Source organism: Narcine bancroftii, chromosome 3, assembly GCF_036971445.1.
Source record: "Narcine bancroftii isolate sNarBan1 chromosome 3, sNarBan1.hap1, whole genome shotgun sequence".
Classification (NCBI taxonomy): Eukaryota; Metazoa; Chordata; class Chondrichthyes; order Torpediniformes; family Narcinidae; genus Narcine; species Narcine bancroftii.
Genome location: NC_091471.1, coordinates 165,586,703 through 165,610,172, shown reverse-complemented (window position 1 = coordinate 165,610,172; position 23,470 = coordinate 165,586,703). Strand labels below are relative to the sequence as shown.

The following is a 23,470-nucleotide window of genomic DNA, read 5'->3' as shown; positions in this document are numbered from 1 at the left end:
TTGTCAGTACAATTTAATAAACTAACATAATAGCTACTAGAATGGAAGCTGCTTCTGCTCCAATGCGCATTCCTGACCACCTGGAGACTCTTCCTGAAAAATGGAATCCGGGGACGACTAGCACGCATATGCTTCCGAGGACAGAGACGGCGAGGAACCGCTGTACTGGAACTGTGGTGAAGTGCAGGGAAGACCACAGAAGTACGGTAGGGCAGGTAAGAAACGGCCAAGAGCCCTGTCTGCCCGTGGGTTCACCGGTACAGGTGCCGCTGACCCTAAACTCCAGTCCAATCAGAAAGGGGCCACTACAAGTGTGGGTGGAAGGATCTCCACAAGTCGTGCTCCCGATCACCACATATGTGCAGAATTCCCAACCACTCCAGAGCCAGGGAAGGCAGACACTGCTACCGTCACTCCCCCAGCAGCAGTTTTCCCAGTACCATGGAGCCCTGACGCTACCGCTGGGATCCCCCCCAACCCCGCTGCAAATGTCCCAAAGCTAGAGACTCAGCCAACAGCCCAAAGCACCCAGGTTACTCCTCCAGTAGACACAAGCCCCACAGAGGCTCCACCAGCAGCTCCCAGTACCCCAGGGTCCACCCTTGCTACACCTAAGGGAGCAGAAACTGCGGCTTAGCCATGTGCTGAGACCAGACAGGCTGGAGCTCGACCCCAGAAATCCCGGAGCCGGCACGCACTTTGGCTGCTGGCAGAGATGCTTTCTGAATTATGTGGAGGGTGCTGAGGCATCGGATAAAGAGCTATTAATGCTGCTGTTAGCGCAGCTGGGAGACCACCCTTACTCCCTTATACAGGATGCCAGGTCCTACTAAGAGGGAATGAGCATTTTACAGAGGCATTTCAGTAAGGGTCATAGTGAACTCCACTCCTGGTACAGGCTCATGACCAGGTCACAACAAGTAGGGGAGTCTGCCAGGGACTTTATACTCTGAAAGATCTGGTGAGAGGCTGCAACTTTAAAGCAGTATCAGCTCAGGAGTATGCAGAGGACCTTATTAGGGACAGAATTGTTGCAGGTATACAGTCCACTGAGACGAGACATCGATTGCTGGAGAAAGGAATGGTGGGGCTAGATGAGGCAGAGACTATTGCAGAAGCTTTAGAAAGCACCAGGAAAGAATTGGAGGAGTACTCACAGGACCCTGGGGCTGGGACAAACGTCACACTGCTGGACTCTCTAGCCCCACGAAAAGAAAAGTCTGCTGCCTTACAGGAATCCACAGCAGCAGCAGCACCTTGAGGGTCCCAAGTGCTTTTTCAGTGGACAAAGAAAGCACCCCAGAGCCCTCCGCCCTGCCAGAGAAAATGTCTGTTCCAACTGTGGAAAACGTGGGCATTATGCAAAAGTCTGCAGAAGCCCTAAGTCCACAGCCAAGGCCCATTCTCATTTCAAGGAGCTATGGACCTGAACCCCCAGATCCCTCTCCACACCAATGATTTTGAGCCCAACCATTAACCATATAGTTTCCCCTGATATTTGACCTCTCTATCCTTGGGTGGCCATGGGTCAGAAATAGCCTGAAATCAGTAGGAATGATATATTTTTTCAAGAATTCTCATGTTCAACATACCTGGATGAGCACATAAAGAGATAAGATTGTATAACTCTTTAAGGCTACTGGTGGCATATCAATTTCTTTGATTCCCTGATTAAATACCAGCACCTTGCTCTCTGATAAAATAATGCAAACAAAATTCCTTTCCTTTTGCAAAATCAATGGAAAATTTCTTTCAATGGTCTTCACGGAAACAGCACCAACTTTTTCTCTTGGTAAACTTCCTGGGAAGGGCGGTTCTGTTTCCTTCTGTTACATCCAAAATGCAAATGCTGTTTCCTTTCTGATGCATAAAGCTGATGAAGGAATTATCTCATTGTGTCAGTACAGGCCAGAGATTCCTGCGTTGCCATGGCTGTTTCACAGGGAAGGGCAGTGTGTTCCATTTCAGTAGGAGTGCGAATTCTCATGGCTTTGAGCTTTGTTTTTACCCTTTCAAAAGTGTGCTGTGTGGTTCTCGAAGCACATTCCATCCCCAAGTGGATAGGCAAGAATGGAAGTCACCCCTTTGCCTTGGAACAAGGAAGAAAACTTCAGGATGGAATCGCAAAGGCAACGACCAAGAATTTGTCTTCTGATGATCTGCCTGTTACCAACAGATACCCTCAGCAAGCAAATTATGCTGCAAGAGGAGTGAATAAGCTCAGCCAGAGACAGAAAAATCCTTCCTATCACTTGATTGGAGGCAGCAAAGCTTCCTTTCAAACAGCCAGAGGAAAGTGAGTACAGCCAAATGTTTCTATCACAATAATAATTTCTCTGTTTCATCAAACTAGTGACATTCAAGGGGAAGCACAACATGGATGAAATCCTTCAGCCCATCATCTGCACTGACTATCAACCACTCAGTTAACCTAATCCAATATTACTCATCATCTCTATTTCCTTATGATTATCTATCTATAATTTTGAGCAATTGCCATATACCTCTCTGTCTCTATCTTTCTCTATCTACACAGACATATCTATACATCTATCTATTATCTATCCACACACACACACACACACACACACACACACACACACACACACACACACACACACACACACACACACACACACACACACACACACACACACACACACTCACACACACATTCGTCCTTGGGATAAAAATGTCCAATATACGAAAAATTCGTACTGAGGAACCGAAAAACCGGCCAGAGGTAGAGTGCCATCAACTTCCAATTCAAGCATGGTTGAGTCAGCATTGCGAGAGAGTATGCTGTAAAAATCTCTTGTGCAATGCTGCCATTGCCCAGCATCATGAGAGAGTAGCGTACCGCATAGGGCAAGCGCAGGAGCAGATTAGAAATTGAAAAGTACAGATTTGAGCATTGCACCTATACAGTTCTGTACTCTTATTTCATCTGGTTTACAAGTGACTCACGAACCAACATCTTGGTGACTCTTTACTGTGTCCTTGGGTTAAAGGCAGCTGGAAATGAACAGATGCTTCTTTGCAGCCGATTTCACCTCCAGGTTTCATGTGGCAAAAATCCTAATACACCTGTGTTGCATTTGGACTGCACCAAATCTACCAGGGGATTTAAGGCCATTTATGATGAGAAAAGGAAAAGCTCTGTACAAACCTCCCTTGATGCCTACTTTAAGAAATTGACTCCAATAGCAAACCCCCGCCCCTCTCAGCTGAACTTCCAGCACCAGGACAATCCTCTCCAACAAGTAGCCATCTCTCTATCATCTTCTCCTATATCATCCAATTAGGTATTGTATTATTATGTTTAAGTTGTTGTTGTGTATTTGGAAGTGTTTCTTAAGTGTTTACATGCATAGAAAGATAAAATATACACTATATACTCAGATAAACATTTCACTAACTGACACTAAATAAGGACCATATGTACTTGTTCTGACTTAAATACAAATTCGAGTTAAAGTTAGGCCTTTTCTCATCGCGGTGTAAAATGAAGATTCCTGGGAAATTTTCCTGGGAACCCTTCCATGAACCTGCGGTGTGAAAAGGTCGGCTCATGAATTATAAATAGGTCTGCGCCCCTACTTCGTTGTTAGGGAAATTTTCCCAGACGACCCTCTTCCTGCGATGCGAAAAGGCAAATGGCCAAGCAGGGGAAGCCTTGTGACGTCTACGCTTATATTCTGCGTCATGTAGGCAATTAAAATTAAAATATACATGCCTCCTGACTACAGTGGGTCACTAACAGTGGGTCACTTTGCCATGTCATGACAGTAGCACAATGTGGGATGAATGGCCATCCTTTTTAACCATAATCCCTCACGCAGCTGGAACCACTCTGTATTTCTGAGAGCAGTTCCAGCTGCATGAGGGATTACGGAAAACGAAATTGACCATTCATCCTGCATGGTGCTGCCGTCGTGATGTGCCGAATTGGGGAAGTTGGGCGACCAACCAACCAATTGCTGGCGGGGGAGAGAGCAAACAGGCATCAGACGGGGGTGGGAGTGGGGATCTTACTCTTACTCCTTTGAAGTGCGTAACGTGTCATCAGTTGGGGGCAGGATCTCCTTAAATTGCTGGGGAGGGCAAATTCCTGAGATTTTGGACCACAGCGTGAAAGGCCCAGGATGTCCACAGTTCCTTAGAATTTAACCGGGTCAAAGCAAGGTCACCACTCGCCTGCAGTGTGAAAAATACTCTCGCACACACACACACTATATATATAGATATATACATACATGCACACAATATATATCGATATATACATACATGCACACAATATATATCGATATATACATACATACACATAATATATATAGATATATACATACATACAACATATATCTATATATATTGTGTATACACAAAAGAGTCTGGAAAAACAACCAACTGAAAAACCTCACAAAGATAAGCGTATACAGAGCCGTTGTCATACCCACACTCCTGTTCGGCTCCGAATCATGGGTCCTCTACCGGCACCACCTACGGCTCCTAGAACGCTTCCACCAGCGTTGTCTCCGCTCCATCCTCAACATCCATTGGAGCGCTTTCATCCCTAACGTCGAAGTACTCGAGATGGCAGAGGTCGACAGCATCGAGTCCACACTGCTGAAGATCCAGCTGCGCTGGATGGGTCACATCTCCAGAATGGAGGACCATCGCCTTCCCAAGATCGTGTTATATGGCGAGCTCTCCACTGTCCACCGTGACAGAGGTGCACCAAAGAAAAAAGTACAAGGACTGCCTAAAGAAATCTCTTGGTGCCTGCCACATTGACCACCGCCAGTGGGCTGATATCACCTCAAACCGTGCATCTCGGCGCCTCACAGTTTGGCGGGCAGCAACCTCCTTTGAAGAAGACTGCAGAGCCCACCTCACTGACAAAAGGCAAAGGAGGAAAAACCCAACACCCAACCCCAACCAACCAATTTTCCCCTGCAGCCGCTGCAACCGTGTCTGCCTCTCCCGCATCGGACTTGTCAGCCACAAACGAGTCTGCAGCTGACGTGGACTTTTACCCCCTCCATCAATCTTCGTCCGTGAAGCCAAGCCAAAGAAAGATGTATGTATATATATATAAAACACACACACACACACACACACACACACACACACACACACACACACACACACACACACACACACACACACACACACACACACACACACACACACACACACACACATGTATATAGTTGTACTTAACTTCATGCATGTACCTAGCCTCAGTTATCGTAGCTTATGGGTGCAAATGAGTACTGGAATCAGGTAAGAATATGACAAGGTTGAATGATGGTTTTATTGAGTACCATACAAGGTGTTTTTCTATTAGATCACATTCTAATAGGGAGAAACATGGGCCAAGATGCCTGGAAGGGGTTGCTGAGGTTTGCGACAGTAGCCAATATGATAATAATGTTTAAGAGGACACATGAATATGAAGAAGATGGAGGGATATGGATTTTGTGCTGACAGAAGAGACTTTGTTTAATTTGGTATCATGTCTGGCCATAAAATCACAGGCTGAGGAAGCTTTTCCTCTGCTGTACTGTTTGTTGGTCTTGGTTTTTATTTTCATCCATGGGATGCGGAAGCTGTTTGCAATAGTGCCATTTGATCCCTGATTTTACCTGAAATGGATACCATGAGGAGGCGACCACATTTATAGGTCTGGAGACACAGTGGAGAAAGGATTTCCTTTTCTGCAGCGAATCAGATTACGCTCCTTAAAGACAATCTGTTAGTTTCATGATCACCATTCATTAAATTAGCATTTATAAAATTCTGATTTGTTGAAATGCTTCAATGTGAATAATTTATGTTCCCCACCTGTGATTGGGGAGGGAGTGAACTATTGCCTCCAGATATCTGGATCAGAACTATGAATACTGGTATCGATTAAGAATTTGCTTCTTAATCTATGGCATTAGAGATGCCATAATATATGATTCATTTACATCAATCTTTAATTCCTATTGTGCACATTTACAAGAAGCATTTTTAGTTTTTAATCTAATGTGTTTATAGTGTTCAATAAAATGAAGGTTTTAATCAGCGTCTCAGATTATTAGTTTTACCTGTGATCCAATGTGACATGGGCTGTAAGATGCTGCCATCTGCTGGTCTATCATTGCATGCCTGTCTGTGACCACGTGCTACAAAACCAAGACTATGTGCAAATTGGAGGAACAACACCTAATATCCAGTCTGGACACTCTCCACCACATGGCATTAACAGCAACTTCTTTAGTTTCTGTTAAGCACCTCCCCCCCCCACCCCCCCCCCCCCCCCCCGCCAAACTGAGTCTCTCTCTTTCCCTACCCCTATGTCTCCTCCAGCTCCTCGTCCCTTCCCGTTCCATTCAGGGAGCTGCCCTTTCCTCACCCCTTCTCTTTTCTACCCTCCCGCCTACATCAACCCATGACCTCTTTCCTGTTCGCCTATGCTCCTCCTCCCCCTTCAACCCTCCTCTCTTCTCCTCACCTCACCTTTTTAATCAGGCACCTGCCTGCTTTTTGCTCATTCATTGACGAAGGGCTCAGGCCTCTGGAAGCTGCATGACCTGCTTAGTTTCTCCAGCATTTTTGTGTGTTGTAGAATTTTCATTTTAGTTTAGTTTAGAGATATAGCACAGAAACAAGCCCTTCTGGCCTATGAGCCCATGCTGCCCAACTACACTGCAAGCGACCAATTCACCTACTGACCCTGTATGCCTTTGAAACATAGGAAAAAACCAGAGCACCTGGAGGAAACCTACAGGGAGATAACCTTACAAACAGTGGTGAATTTGAACCTGAGCCACTGGCACCGTAATAGCGGTGATCTAACTGCTACGCTACCTCTGCCACCCTCTGCTGAACGAGTCAGCAAAGAATTAATGGCTGGTGTACCTCGACAGGTCAGACAGCATACGTGGGGAGAGTTGTACAGTCATTGTTTTAAGTCAGGGCTCTTAATCAAGGCTAAGACAAAGATAAAATGGTGAGATACATATACAAAGATGGAAAGAAGCTGGGGAGGGGCATACAGGTGATAGGGTAAAGGACAGAAGTTGCAAGAGATGGAGGAACAGGTGGACAGAGAGACCCTTAGGAAGGTAGGGAGTTGGGAAGAAGAAAAGTACAGATGTGGGTTAAGAAGATATGGAAATAGCAGAACCGCATGGGTTAGCTAAAGTAATGAATGCAAGCTCAATTTTGATGTTTAAGAATAATTTGGATAGGTACATAGATGGGAGGGTGTGGAGGATTATGGTTCAGGAGCAGATCAGTAGGACTAATCAAAATAATAGTTTGGCACAGACTAGATGGGCCAAAGGGGTTGGTTCTGTGGGTTGGAGTTACCTAAAACTGGAAAAATCGACGTTCATGCTGTCAGTTGTGCAGATGGAATATGAAGTGTTGTTCGTCAAACTTATGTTTGGCTTCACCCTGACAAGGGATGAAGTCACGGACAGACATGTAGGATTTGAGGGGGGTGGGGGCAGGGTGGTTGGAACAGGAAGCTCGTGTAGTCCCACAGACAGACGGCAAACATGAAACTGCTAAAGATCGACTCTTCCATTGTGCTTTGAAATTTGCTTTGGTTGTTGTTGACCAGTCCTTGCAGAAGGGAAATCAATTTGGCTTCTCTCCTGCAGCCTGATCTATCCAAACAGTTACTCCTTGTATATCTGCCCTGACAGTTCTGGGTAAAACCATAAGACATAGGAGCAGAAATAGACTATTCAGCCTTATCGAGTCTGCCCTGACATTAATCATGAGCTAATCCATTTTCTCACTCAGCCCCATTACCTGGCCTTCTCCCCATAACCATTGATGCCCTGGCTAATCAAGAACAGATAAATCTCTGGCTTAAATATACCCAAGGTGCTGGCCTCCACAATCTATCATTGGAACAAATTCCAAAGGTTTACCACCCTCTGGCTGAAGAGGGTGCCTTTCAATTTTGAAGTTGTTCCCCCTTGTCCTAGACTCATCCACCATGGGAAACAACCTTTCTACATCTACTCCATCTATGCCTTAAATGTTTCAATCATTTCACCGCTCCACCACCCGCAAGTCCCACATTCTCTTAAATTCTGAGTTCAGGCCAAGAGCTGTTAAGCACTCCTCATATGAATAACCTTTAATTCTCAGAATCATCTTTGTGAACTTCCTTTGAACCCTTTCCAACATTAGCACATCCTTTCATAAATAAGGATCCCAAAACTGCTCACAATACTCCAAATGTAGTGTCACCGGTGTCTCATCAAGCCTCAACATCACATCCCTGCTCTTGTATTTCTACTCCTCTCGAATTGAATGCCTGCACTGCATTTGCCATCATCACCACTGACTCAACGTGAAAGGTTATCTTCAGGTTATCCTGCACAAGGACTCCCAGGTCCCTATGCATATGGGTATTTTTCCCCATTTAAAAAATAGTCTGCCCATTTATTTTTTTCTACCAAAGTATATGACCGTACACTTTCCAGCATTATATTTCAATTCCTACTTCTCTGTCCATTCTCCTTCTGCAGCCTTCTTGATTCCTCAACACTACCTGCTCCTCCACTGACTTTCGTAACATCTGCAAACTTGACCACAAAGCCATTTATTCCATAATCTAAATCATTGATCTACAGCATAGCAGATAGTCCTTTTGTGGTGTCAGTGCAGTCTATAATTGGTGACAAGTATTTCAAGAGTAGTGCTGCTACTGGTGTGAATCTAGGGGGGCAGGGAGCGGAGACACAGCTCTGCTCTGCAGGGTCCTAATGCCAGTGACTCAGTGCCAATTTTAAATGGCTTGTTAAAGGAGCTAATGGTGTTTTTAATTAAAATCCTGCCACTGTGAGGTCTGTGTCCAAGATGGTGGGGCCACGAGGGGTTGCAGACTCTAGGGGAGTGGCAGACCAGCGCAGGGCACCAGGAAAGAGGAGAATACCCCCCCCCCCCAGTTGAGAAGGGCAAGTACTGGAGATGACCCTACAGGACAGTGACCAGCAAGCGGTTCAGCGGTTCCAGGACCCGCATGGGCTGCAGCTGGTCAGCGACTCAGCCCCACTCCACTGTCTTCTCCCCATAACTTGACTATTCAGATATCTATCAATCTCTGCCTAAAATACACCAAAGACTTGGCGTACACAGCCACCCATGATGGCAAATTTCAGAGGTTCACCACTCTCTGGCAAAAATAATTCCTCCCCATCTCGTTTTTTAATGAACACCCTTTTATCCTGAAGTTTGTGCCCTCTTGTCCTAGACTCCCCTACCATTGGAAACATTTTTGCCACATCTACTCTGACCAAGCCTTTTAACATCACCTTTTTATGTGATAGGATAACTGTGAATATTTATTACTTATCTTTTGATTTCATTGCTTTTTTAAAAAAATCAATTAAGTATGCTATTGTAGCTTTTATTTTACAAAGTATCCATTTGGCTGCAGCGAGTAAGATTTTTGGTACACATGTACATCATTATTATCCCAAGAGGATGTCCCAGATGATTATATTTCAGTGCATCCCTGGAAATCTGAAATAAAAGCAGAAAATTCTGGAAAAGCCCAGCAGGAGAGAGAAACAGGTAACACCTCAGCTCAAAGAACTTCTGTTCGGAAATCATTTAGGGATGAATTTCAATGGCTTGATCCTCTATGATATCCAATCTTCCTGAGATTTAGGAAATGAGAAATGCAAAGTGTGTGCTTTTACTTGATGAAGAGTTCAAGTTCAAGTTTGTTGTCATGTCTGTGTACTGAAGTACAGCGAGAGCAGTCCAACAGAGACATCCCATACATAGTACAGCAGTTTAAAAAAAAACACCATATAATGTGCAGAATTACAGAGAGAGTTGAGTTGGAATAGAGCAAAGGAGATACTATTTCACTTGTGTGAGATTCATTCAGGAGCCTGATAGTAGAGGGAAGGATGCTGCCTGTGATGGGTAGTGTGTGATCACATACTTGCAAATCTTCTTTCTGACAGGAGGTGAAGAGAGTGTTGCCAGGGGAAGATGAGCCTTTTAATATGTTGGCTGCTTTTCTAAAGCAGCGGGAAGTGGAGATGGAGTCGACGGAGGATAGAGCTACATTCACAACTCCTTGTGGTTTCTCTGTCTTTGTTGGAATGGTTCCCATCCCAAGCTGTGATGCATCCTGACAGGATACTTGCAATGGTGTAACTACAGACATTTTTGAAGGAGGATACAAGAATGTAAGGGACTGCAGATACTGTGATCAGGAGCAGATGGGAAACATTCGGAAGCACTCAATGGATCAAGGAGCATTTATGGAGGCAAAGGGGTGGTTGATACCTCAGATCGAGAAACTATATCGGGATTGAGAGCGTAGAAGGAAGATACCAGTGTAAAGAGGTGGGGGGGGGGGGTTTGGTGAGACAGGATCTGGCAGATGATAATAGGAAATATGATTATGGTGATCAGTGCTGGTGAGAACATTGTCTAGGAACAGAAGAACAGGCCACACATAAAAACTACAGGACAGTAAACAACATCAAAGATGGGAAGTTGGAGAAATAATAATCAGCGACAATTCAACAGGCCTCCATGAGGTTTTGAGATGAATAAGGCAACCAGCACAGATTTCAGCTATGTTCCACCTGCCTAATTAAATGGTTCAGTGAGGTTAATGAAGGGAATACAGTGGAGATTATCTGGGATCAAGTGAATCCATTGAAGAGTATGAGGATGAGACCATAAGACTCAGGAGCAGAATTAGGCCATTCTGCCTTTGGCTCTGTCATTTGCATCATGACTGATATATTTTACCTCTCAACCCCATTCTCTTGCCTTCTCCCCATAACCCTTGATAACCTTACTCGTCAAGAACCTATCAATCTCCATTTTAAAGACTTGGCTTTCACAGCTGCCTGTGGCAATGAATTCCACAGATTTACCACATCCAGCTAAAGAAACCTCTCCTCAACTCTGTTCTAAAGGGATGTCCTTTGATTTTGAGGTTGTGCTTTCTGGCCCTAGACTCTACCAAACTGGAAGCATCCACCCAATCCAGCCCTTTCAATATTTGACATATTTCGATGAGATCCCCCTGAAGGAGTACAATGAAAAAGGAAATCAGGAGGGAGAAAAGGGCACAGAAAATATCCTTGATAGAGAGGGTAAAGGTGAATCTACAAACATTCTGTGTATATTATGAACAAAAGGGAAAGTAGAGAGAGATGAAGGCCACTTGAGGATCACTGTGGTCAACTGTGTGTTGAAACAGGGAGGTGGGAGAGGTCTTAAATTAATGCTTCTCACATGTATTTACCATAGAATCATAGAACACTACAGCACATAAATAGGCCCATCAGCCATTCTAGACTGTGCCGAACAATTATTCTGGTCGTCCTACTAACCTGCACCCAGTCAATAGCCCTCCAAACCCATCCCATCCATGTACCTGTCTGAACTTTTCTCAAATGTCAAAATTGAGCTTGCATTTACCAATTCAGCTGGCAGCTCATTCCACACACGCAGCACACTCTAAGAAGAACCCTAATTTCCCCTTTAAACTTTTTTCCCTTTCACCCTTAACACATGTCCTCATTTTTTTTTAGCTCTTCTAACCTCAGTGGAAAAAAAAGCTTGATTAAATTTACTCTGTCCATCATCATTTGTATACCTCTATCCACTCTCCCCTCATTCTCTGTGCTCCAGAGAATAAAGTTCTTACCTGTTTAACCTTTCCCTGTAACTCACTTATAATGGAGAAGATGTTGGAGGAGCTAAGGTGAGAGAACCGTGATGTCCTGAAACATATCGACATGATAATCGAGGAGGTGTGTGCTGTCTTGCAGTGGATAAAGTCCCTGGGGCTAACTCCATGTCACACATCATCATGTCCTTGGAAATGTTCCCTTCAAGGTTTGTACTTGGAGAACTTACAGGAAGGTTGCAGAGTTTGTGATATCTGTCTATGTTGAAAATAATGTTTTCTGGCTTGTTTTGCAGAAATTGGTGTGCCTATGTTCATACAAGACTTGCGCCCACCATAACAATAGAAAATCTGCAGAGTCATGTACTGTTGACATCAAAGTTATGTGTCTTGAAAATGGAAAAATGCCAGCCTAGGTATGTATCACAATTGCAATGAACATATGTGCTGGAGAAACTTAGCAGGACACACAGCATTCTTAATGTAGCAAAGGCTTTGGACCTGAGCCCTTCAAGAAGGAATGAGCAAAAAATCAGATGGGCGCTACATAAAATGGTGGGGGGGGGGGGGGGGGTGGAGGGGTAGAGGGAGGAACACAGATTCACAGATATGAGCACAAAGGAGGCAGGCAAAATGTTGGTTATGTATCTGCTACACACACTGGGGGGTCTGCTGAGTTTTCCCAGCACTTTTGTGTATTAAATAAGATTCATTGTGAGAGAGAGAGGGGAGAGGGGGAGAAAGAGAGAGAGAGAGAGAGAGAGAGAGAGAGAGCAACCTCTTCCCATTATTAGATGGAAGAAGATGGAGGTACAGAATTTAAATTTTGAAAAACAGCCAAAGGTGACCTGAAAAAAAAAGTCACACACAAATTATTGGGGTGAGGGTGGCAATGGTGTCCATTGGAAATTAATCATCCCCTGAAAGAAATAAATTTGCAGCACTAAGGGGGAAATATGGGGGAGTGTAAGGATTTCCTTTACATGGAGCCAGTAATTGACAGGCTGATGGCCTCCTTTCATTGCTGAAACCCTTTTGTGATTTGCAAAATAAACAACAATTGGTGTAAATCAAGGTCCTTGTCATTAGAAGGTCGGGCATTCATTTTTTAAAAAAGTTTTAAACTTTATTTAAAATTTTCAAAGTCCATAATATAATAATGAAAAACTACAACTAACCCACCCCCCTCCACATACCCTCAGCAAACTCCACAAGGGAAGCAAACAAAAAACATCATAAAAGAAGCACATACAACAATTTAAGATTTACTAAGCTCATACATTTCAAATAAGGCGACCACATCTTAATAAAAAAAGTATTAATTATCATGTGCTATATGTTATTTTCTCCATATAAATACAGGACCTCAACTCGTTATGCCAATGAATTACCTTTACCTCAGCCTCATCTTTCCATGCTGCAGCCAATGCTACAGCCAATGCTAGATGAGGAAAAGCTAGATGAGGAAAAACTGTCTGAAACTTGTCCAACCCCAAATCAGTAAATGGGAGAATACAACCCAACAAAAAAAATTTTGGATCTAGCAAAAATTGAATCTTAAAACAATTTTTGAAGAAATTCCCTAATTTTTTGCCAAAATGGTTGAACCTTATCACAAAGTGTAAAAATGTAAGATCGGACATTCATAAGGTCAAAAATAGAGAAAGTGATTATTACTCAATTTACAGTTTCATTTGAACTCCTCAGATGAAATGCCCCAAGATCTCATGTGGGCATGAACCAGATCACAATCACAAGGACCGCAGATGCTGGAATCATAAACACACAATAAGATGGATGACAGACTCAATGGGTTATGGCGGATCCATGGAGAGGGATGGTCAGTCGGCCCTTCAGGTCAGGGCCCCTTGTTGAAAGCTAAAACACTGACTGTCCATTTCTCTCCACGGGTGCTGTCTGATATTTTGACTCCATCTAGCAGCCCACTGTTTGCTCAAGATTCAGACGCACAATGACAGTGGAGCGTCAGAGGCTTGAGTGGAGACCTGATAGAAATTTATCAAATCATAGGAGAAATTGATACGGTGAACAGTCCCAAGCCAAAGAGGCCATATGCTGGAGGAATGCATTTCAGGTGAGGGGCGAAACAGTGTCCAGAGAACACTGATTGCCCAAACTTCACCTTTGCCCCTTCATGTCTCAAGGCTTCACCCTGTTCAGACTTCAGGAAATCAAGCCACACTTAAAATGGCTTCACCCTTACAGAAAAGAAATACTTCGTCATCACCTCAACAGTCCCCCTGCACTCTTTACCACTCAAGTTCAGGAGCCAGCATTTCTGAGGATAATAAATCACCTTAAACTCTGTCCTTTGCTCATTCTGTGGTGAAATCCGCCCACAGAACAGAAATAGATGAAGGCAAATGTCAAGACCATTGAGATGCTGAAAGTGCTGGTATATTGTCCTTTGACCAGCTCTGCATGCATTCGCTAAGCCTTCCTTTCACAGCAATAACTTTGGTCTCTTCCTGATCACTGCTGTGCAGGGAGCAGAGCTGTTTGGTGAAAGCAGAAAACGCTAGATGTACTTAACAAGTCAGGCACCATCTGTGGAGAGGGATACAGAGTTAGCATTTCAAGTTGAAGGCAAGGATGCGGGGGTGTGGGGGGGGGGGGGGGGGGTGAGATTCCTGCCTCAGATACATTAGTTTCAATCAAGTCAATTACTACTGTGAATTGAATTGAACTTTTTATTGATTGTCATTATTAGGAAACACTGTGAAAAATGTCATTTTTCACGCTATCCAGGCAAGTCTACACAATCCAGTGGTCTAATGTGGTCTTTCTCATGGTTTAATCAGGTACTTGCTGGAATTCTGAAGAATGAGAGGGGACTTTACAGAGACATGACATTATGAAAGGGACACATAAGCTTGAGGTAGGGAAGTTGTTTCCTCTGGCAGATGAGACTAGAATACATTTTAGGGGAGTAGATTTGGGATGGAGGTGAGGAGGATATTGCTTTTCCCAGACGCTAGTGAATCTGTGATATTCTCTGTCCAAGGAAGTTATGGAGACTATCTCATTAAATATACTTAAAAGATCGTTAGATAATTTAATGCAGAGCAGAGGAATTGAGGGTTATGGGGAAAGAGTTCAGGATTATGAGCCAATGGAATTACAGAAAGGATACTCGCATGGGTAGAGCAACGGCTGATCGTCAGGAATCAGAGAGTGGGAATAAAGGGATCCTATTCTGGTTGGCTACAGGTTACCAGTGGTGTTCCACGGGTTCTTTTTACACTGTTTAAAGATTATGGAATTAATGACTTTGTGGCCAAGTTTGCAGATGGAATGGTTGGTAGTGATAAGGAAACAGAAAGGCTGCAGAGAGACTTGGATGCTTAGATTAGGACAGTGGTTCTCAACCTTTTTCTTTCCACTCACATAGCACTTTAAGTAATCCCTTACTAACCATAGAGCACCGATTTCACTGATTACTTAAATTGAGTAGAAAGAAATAGGCTGAGAACCACAGGATTAGGAGAGCGGACAAAAAAGTGACAAATGAAATACAATGTTGGAAATTAGAGTCATGCACTTTGGGAGAAGGAATTAGCACACGAGGAACGTTTATCGGCTCTTGGACTGTACATCTTGGAGTTCAGAAGAATGAGGGGGAACCTCATGGAAGCATTTTGAATGTTGAAAGGCCTGGACAGAGTAGATATGGCAAAATTGTTTCCCATGGTAGGGGAGTCTAGGACAAGAGGGCACAACTTCAGGATAAAAGGGCACTCATTTAAAACAGATACAGAGGAATTTCTTTAGCCAGAGAGTGGCGATCCTCTGGAATTTGCTACCATGGGCGGCTGTGTAGGCCAAGTCTTTGGGTGTGGCTACTGGAATCACAGTGGACATGACAAAATAACCACACAAGGCATTTTTAGAGTGAATCAAATGGATTTACTCTTCATCACCACGCAACCTTTTAAAAGCCTGAATCACGTACTCGACACGGGTTGATGTCATCACGCAGTCGGTTCGATGCCTTCTGGGAGTTGTCGTGCCGCCATAGTGCCACTACATGTGTGTATTTTAGGCAGAGATTGATAGGTATCTATCAGGGCATCAAAGGTTATGAGGAGGCAGTGGAGTGGGACTGAGTGGGAGAATGTATCAGCTCATGATGGAATTGTAGAGCAGACTCGACAGGCTGAATGACCTACTTCTGTACCTATATCTTCTTATGGTCTTATGGATAAGCCAGGTAGGTGGAGCTGAATCCATGGTCAGAACAGCAATGATCTTATTGAATGATGGACCAGGCTCGATGGGCAGATGGCTGGCCCCCTTTCCTAGTCATTACATTCTTATGTAATCTGCTTAATAGAAGGAAATCTGCAACTTTCTTTGGTCTAGCAAATTTAAGTTCCAGTTCATTATCATCTGACTGCATATATACAACCAGACAAACAGTGTTTCTCTGGACCACGTTGCACACACATGCGCGCAAAATACACACCACATAATAATCACATATATACAAAAAATATATAATAAATAAATATACATTTTTTTGGAATACTTGTTTCATTTATAAGAGACCTAAGGTTACAGGGTACTGTTCATCAATCTCACAGTCCGTGGGGTGAAGTTATTTCCCAGCCTGACAGTCCTGATTTTGATACTCCTGTATCTTCTTCCTCAGGGTAGTAGGTCAAAGATACTGTGTGATGGATGGTAGGGGTCCTTAATAATATAAAAACATAATTCCACACCTATGGTATGGAATGACAATGCTATGGTTGACAATTATTTTATTTTAGTACATAGGTTGGTAATGAGCTCAGGGCAATAAGGCTTAAAGTGTGGTAACAGCCCATCAGTTAATAAAGAAAGAATGGGTAAAATTAATTTTGGAACTGAATCTATTCAATGTCACAGAATCAAAATAGATATTCATTTTGATATGTCAGAAAAATATTTGAAGGAGAGTCTTCACTGATTTTAATTACTCCTGAGTTTATATGTTAAGAGGCTGTATTTATTGACATCAGTTTGCTGAAGGAATATTTGGGGTTTGAAGTTCAGTTCACACATTGCACAGACTGCTCTCAACCTCTGGCTCCACCAGTTCTGCTTCTTGTAGCCACTAGATGGCGGGCAGTGCCAGCCAGAGGCACCCCATCTCTGTGTGGCTCTGCTGTCGAGGAGGAACTGTGGGTCAGTTGTGAGAAATTCAGCTGGGACTCAGTTTACACTTTCAGAAGACCTGTGGAACATTCCTTAAATAAAACAGTGCATCTACATCTTGAAGCGGAAAGCCAGTAAAATGGAGCATGATTCTGACATGATATTAATAAAGACTTTATTGTCATCCACAATTTACCATGAGACCATAAGACTTCAGAGTAGAATTAGGCCATTCAGCCCATCAATTTGCTTTGATGAATCATCCCAAAATATTTATATATCTATATTTTAAATTTTATCTTTATGTATACATGTGATTATTATGAACTGGGTAATGTGTGTGTATGTGTATGCCCCATGATCTGGTGAAACGCTCTTTTGTTGGTTTGTATATGTGCAGTCAGATGATAACAAACTTGAACTTTTCTTGACCTTGTCCATTGCTAGGGTGAAGCAACAAAAATGAGAGGAACAACATATATTCATTCTGGGTAGCCTGAATGGCACTGACATTGGATTTTCCAGTTTTAGGGAAATTCTCTTGTGGATCTGGTTCCATTGTCACCACCTATTCTTATTCTCACTTTTCTCGCAAACCATAAGAAGACTAAGATAAAGGAGCAGAATTAGTCCATTCAGCCCATCTCATCTGCTCTGCCATTCTATCATGGATGATATACTATCATTTTCAACCCTGTTCTCCTGCCTTCTCCCCATAACCCTCTTGCAGTTGTACAGGGCCCTGGTGAGACCTCACCTGGAGTATTGCATCCAGTTCTGGTCCCCATATTTAAGAAAGGTCATACTTGCTATAGAGGGAGTACAGCACAGATTTACGAGGTTAGTTCCCAGGATGGCAAGATTTTAATACGCGGATAGGTTAGAAAGACTTGGATCATATGTGATGGAGTTTAGAAGGATGAGGGGAGACATGATTGAGGTATTTAGGATTATCAAAGGGCTTGACAGGGTGAAATCAGAGTACATGTTCCCAATGATGGGAGAGACTAGGACTAAAGGGCATAGTTTAAGAATACACAGAAGGCCATTTAAAAGAGAAATGAGGAGTAATTTTTTTATCCAGAGAGTTGTGGATCTGTGCATTGCCACAGAGGGTGGTGGGGGTGGATTCGCTGGATAGATTTAAGAGAGAGTTGGATAAGGCTCTTGTGAGAAGGGGAGATAAGGGTTATGGGGATAAGGCTGGGAGTGGTTATTGAAAGAGAAAGATCAGCCATGATCCATTAAATGGCGGTGCTGGCTCGAAAGGCCAATTGGGCTACTCCAGAATCTATTGTATATTCCCTTCCAAATCAATTGATCTCTAACTAAAATATACTCAATAACTTGGCCTCCATAGGAGTCCGCAACAACAAATTCCACAGATTCGCCACCCTTTGGGAAAGTAAATTCCGCATCATCTCTGTTCTAAAGGGACATTTTTGTATTCTGAGGCTGTGCTAACATGGAAACATCCTTTCCACATCCACTCATTTCTTTCAGTGTTTGCCAGGTTTCATTGAGGTCCCCCCTTCATCTCAACACCAGTGAGTACAGTCTAGAGCAATCAAATGCTCCTCGTATGATAACCCATTCCAGGGATCATTTATGAGAACCTCTTCTGGACCCTCTCCAATCCTTTCTTAAAAAGGAGCCCAAAACTGCTCACAATACTTCATTGTCTTAAAGGCTCAACATTAGCTTTCTGCCTTTATATTCTATCCCTCTCAAAATAAATGCCTTCCTTGCCACCGACTTTACCTGCAAGTTACCCTTTAGGGTATCTTACATGAGGACTCCCAAGTGGGAATCATGATTACTGGAGTAGTTAGTACTATTACCATGCCAGCGACCTAGATTTGAATCTGGCGCTGTCTGTAGGAGTTTATATGTTCTCCCTGTGTCCGTGTGGGATATCTCTGGGTGCTCCAGTTTCCTCCCACCTTCCAAAAACAGGTTAATTTTGATGTAATTGAGTGGCATTAGCTTAAATGGCTGGAATCGGCTTCAACCATGCTATAAATAAAATATAAAACATTTAATTTTTAAAAAAATGTCAGTCCTCCTTCACCTCTAATTTCTGAACTCATTAACTATTTAGAAGATAGTCTAAAACTTTCATCCTACCTCCCACCTTGTGATCCCCTCCATTACCTCTCTCTCAACCACTTCCAGCTTCATTTGTCTTGTACAGTGGTTATCAACCTTTTGTTTGCACTCATGTACCATCTGAAGTAATCCCTTACTAACCAGAGGATGTCATAAGTGCTGTAGTTAGTAAGGGATTACTTAAGGGGATATCTTTCTTTGGCTTGGCTTCGCGGACGAAGATTTATGGAGGGGGTAAAAAGTCCACGTCAGCTGCAGGCTCGTTTGTGGCTGACCAGTCCGATGCGGGACAGGCAGACACGATTGCAGCGGTTGCAAGGGAAAATTGGTTGGTTGGGGTTGGGTGTTGGGTTTTTCCTCCTTTGCCTTTTGTCAGTGAGGTGGGCTCTGCGGTCTTCTTCAAAGGAGGCTGCTGCCCGCCAAACTGTGAGGCGCCAAGATGCACGGTTTGAGGCGTTATCAGCCCACTGGCGGTGGTCAATGTGGCAGGCACCAAGAGATTTCTTTAGGCAGTCCTTGTACCTTTTCTTTGGTGCACCTCTGTCACGGTGGCCAGTGGAGAGCTCGCCATATAATACGATCTTGGGAAGGCGATGGTCCTCCATTCTGGAGACGTGACCCATCCAGCGCAGCTGGATCTTCAGCAGCGTGGACTCGATGCTGTCGACCTCTGCCATCTCGAGTACCTCGACGTTAGGGGTGTGAGCGCTCCAATGGATGTTGAGGATGGAGCGGAGACAACGCTGGTGGAAGCGTTCTAGGAGCCGTAGGTGGTGCCGGTAGAGGACCCATGATTCGGAGCCGAACAGGAGTGTGGGTATGACAACGGCTCTGTATACGCTTATCTTTGTGAGGTTTTTCAGTTGGTTGTTTTTCCAGACTCTTTTGTGTAGTCTTCCAAAGGCGCTATTTGCCTTGGCGAGTCTGTTGTCTATCTCATTGTCGATCCTTGCATCTGATGAAATGGTGCAGCCGAGATAGGTAAACTGGTTGACCGTTTTGAGTTTTGTGTGCCCGATGGAGATGTGGGGGGGCTGGTAGTCATGGTGGGGAGCTGGCTGATGGAGGACCTCAGTTTTCTTCAGGCTGACTTCCAGGCCAAACATTTTGGCAGTTTCCGCAAAGCAGGACGTCAAGCGCTGAAGAGCTGGCTCTGAATGGGCAACTAAAGCGGCATCATCTGCAAAGAGTAGTTCACGGACAAGTTTCTCTTGTGTCTTGGTGTGAGCTTGCAGGCGCCTCAGATTGAAGAGACTGCCATCCGTGCGGTACCGGATGTAAACAGCGTCTTCATTGTTGGGGTCTTTCATGGCTTGGTTCAGCATCATGCTGAAGAAGATTGAAAAGAGGGTTGGTGCGAGAACACAGCCTTGCTTCACGCCATTGTTACTTAAGGGGATATACGAGTAGGAAAAAAAGGTTGAGAACTACTGGTCTAGTATCTCTCTTCCCAGCCCCTCCCCTGTCCTCACCATCCCTCCCCCCTGCCATTTTATGCTTTCCTTAGTATCCTTTCCCTTTGCAGGCTTAAGAAAGGATCTGGACTCGAAACGTTGACTGTCTATTTGGCTTCTGTCTACAGATGCTGCCTGACCCTCCAGTTTCTCATTAGGCCCTTTGAAAGAGGAAAGAAATTCAACCATAAAGGCGAATATTCTCTGCCCTCACATCGCTGAACCTACCTGCATAAATGTTTGGCTCCAAGACGGCAACTCCAATCCCTCCTCAGGGTGGTCACAGAAGTTGAACCGAGTCCTCCACCTTGGTCCATTAATGTGTGGCCACTGCACGCCTTTATAAAACCTGAGGCTCCTTCCTCCAGCTCTTTTTCCCCCTCCAGCATGCTGAGCCTGGCTCTTTGCTCCCCTCTTTCATCTATCGGACTCCCCTGGCTCTGCTTCTCCATGTCTACTCCTCATCACCTTGTAGCAGTAACACCGCATAAATGCTGGAGCTCAGAGTCCCTTGGTGCACTTGAGGGCCAATACTGGGCAGATGGCCATCTTCATTCCCCACAATCCCCCACGCAGCTGGAAATGACTGCGTTTCCCAGAGTGGTTCCAGCTGCATGGGGGAATTATGGGTAACGAAGACGGCCATTGCTCGCCGCAGATGTATGCTGTCATGTTGATGGGCAACGCTACGGCACCAGTCGCCCACTTCCATCGGCTCCAGAGGATGCAATGAGGTGCCGCTCTTCATAAAAGCGGCCCTGCATGAGCCTTTTAGGCCTCCTCTATAAAAAGGTACATGCACATTTTTTTTTCTCCACTGTTGGAGCCAGCCTCGAATCAGAGCCCCTCAATAAAAACGACTTGTTTGTTCAAGATTTGAGCATCTGCAGCTCTGGTGTTTCCCTGAAACCGATACACTGACAATTTGTGCAATACACAAATGTGCTGAAGAAACTCACCAGCATTGACAGGAGGTAAAGGGTGACCAACGATTTAGGCCTGGGCCCTTACTCAGGTAGGAAAGGGCAGGGGGAGGGTCAAGGGTAGCTCTCTGATTAGGAGGAAGAAGGGAAGGGGGTGTGGCTGGAGGAATGGAAAGAGGGAGATGGGGAAATTGAAACTTTGGTCTGGTTGGAAAGTGCATGTATGTGTATTGCACTCAATCCCAGTATCTGTAAACTTTCTCCTTTAACTCTTAATAATTTATTTCATTCTTGTATACAAATGAATACCTTAAAGCATTTTAAAAGTGCTTTGGGATCTCCAATGGTCTTGACAAAATGTAGCATAGAAGCAGATTCTTTCTTTCTGAGCCCTGGCCTGGTGAAGGATTTCATATTAACAGTATAACATTATCAACAGCCTGCGGTTGACAAATTGACGGGGGCTAGTCCGTGACTGTGCCATAGCAGGGCATACCAGTAGTGGAGGGAAGAGAAGTGAAAGTGAGGAGTGGACTCAATGGGCCAAAAGGCCTACTTCTTTTCCTTTATCTTGTGATCTTGTGAAATCATCTGAAAAATTAAATAATCGGCTTGTTCCTGTCCACATGATTCAATAAGCAAAACTCTGTCGATGACACTGACATTTTCTTTCTGGTCAAAATTGCACATTTGGCTTTTCCTGCTCATGATACAATTAAGTCCATTCACCTTGGAACAAGAAGAGGTGTTACATTTATCCACAGACAGAAATAAGATAAAATTAAAGAAAGGAACACATTCAATTCATGATTAAATCAAACCTTCCTGCAGTAAATGGGAAAAGACATGATAATCAAGCATCAAGTGGACAGATTCACACATGCCCAACCCAATCTCTACATCTGTCAGCTGCATATGCATCCATTAATCTTTATGCTGAATAGAATTGCATAAAATATTTATTGCCCCCAATCTTCCAAGTATATATCATGCCATGTTTGGAACCCTCCTGATAATGTAAGATAATTCACTTTAATAATGTAAAATGTCTTGATCAATATATTCATGCCTCTGCACAATGTTAAAGTGATTTATACGATGTCCTGCTGATGATTGCTTAAATCTTGTCGGGATTGTGAGAGCAGGACTGTGAACAAGAGGAGGAGTGTTCGAAAAGTAGCAGGAGAGGTAGGTGCTTGTTTAAATCTCTCTGTTTGGGTAATTAGCTATAGCCAATTAAAGGTAGGGAATCTCAAGTGGAGCAGCCATTGTGCGAGAGGCCCAGTGTAAGAGTGGGAATCTAAGGATTTGGCTCAAAAGGCTACTGTAAACAAAGGCTGAGGTAGTGCGGGAGTTGAGGCAAGGTAAAGACAGGTTTTCCTAACTCTTTCCTCTTTAATAAATAGTGGGAATGGCAGCCAAGGCAGGGGCATGCTCCTGCTGCAGAATGTGGATAGGAAGGGAAGCCAGCAGTATCCCTGATGACTTCGTCAGTGAGAAGTCCACCCAAGTGCAGCTCCTTCCACACCATTTTAGAAAATTGGAACTAGAGTTGGATGAACTGCAGATCATTCAGGAGACTGAGGGGGGTGACGGGATTGCAATCACATCTAGGAGGCAGGAGGAAGGTAGCTGGATAACAGCCAGGTGGTTCAGGGAGCTTCTGTGGCCATTCCCCTCAGTAACAAGTATACCCCTTTGGATACTGCTATGGTGGAATTACCTATCTGGGCAAGGCAGCAGCCAGAGAAATATCACCGTAGTCAGCTCTGAGTCTCAGAAGGGAAAGGTGAAGTCAGGTGGAGAGATAGTCATAGAGCACTCAATAGCCAAGGGAACAGATAGCCACAAAAGAGACTCCAGGATGGTGTGTTGCCTCCTAGGTGCTCGGGCCGAGGACATCTCTGAGCATGTGCAGAATATTCTTAAGGGGAAGGGTGATCAGCCAGAAGATGTGGTACACCTTGGCATCAATAACATAGGCAGGAGTGGGGTAGAAGTCCAGAAAAGTGCATTTAGGATGAATAAGTCTCCCAGACCAGATGGATTGCACCCTTGGGTTCTGAATCATTGATAAGGATCTTTCAGGAATCATTAGATTCTGTACGGTCCTGGAGGATTGGAAAAATGACAGATATCTCCCCACT

At 44.1% G+C, this 23,470-nt stretch overlaps 1 protein-coding gene across 1 annotated transcript in view; it reads left to right on the top strand.

Annotated features, from left to right (window-relative positions):
* The first annotated feature begins 1,910 nt into the window (after positions 1-1,910).
* LOC138756279 (multimerin-1-like) overlaps positions 1,911-23,470 on the top strand; it is a 75,177-nt gene continuing 53,617 nt past the window's right edge. Inside the window, exons 1-2 of the mRNA XM_069922830.1 lie at positions 1,911-2,296; positions 11,977-12,096. Coding sequence (XP_069778931.1) covers positions 1,929-2,296; positions 11,977-12,096 — 488 coding nt within the window. The 5' untranslated portion in view covers positions 1,911-1,928. The remainder of the gene's footprint in view (positions 2,297-11,976; positions 12,097-23,470) is intronic.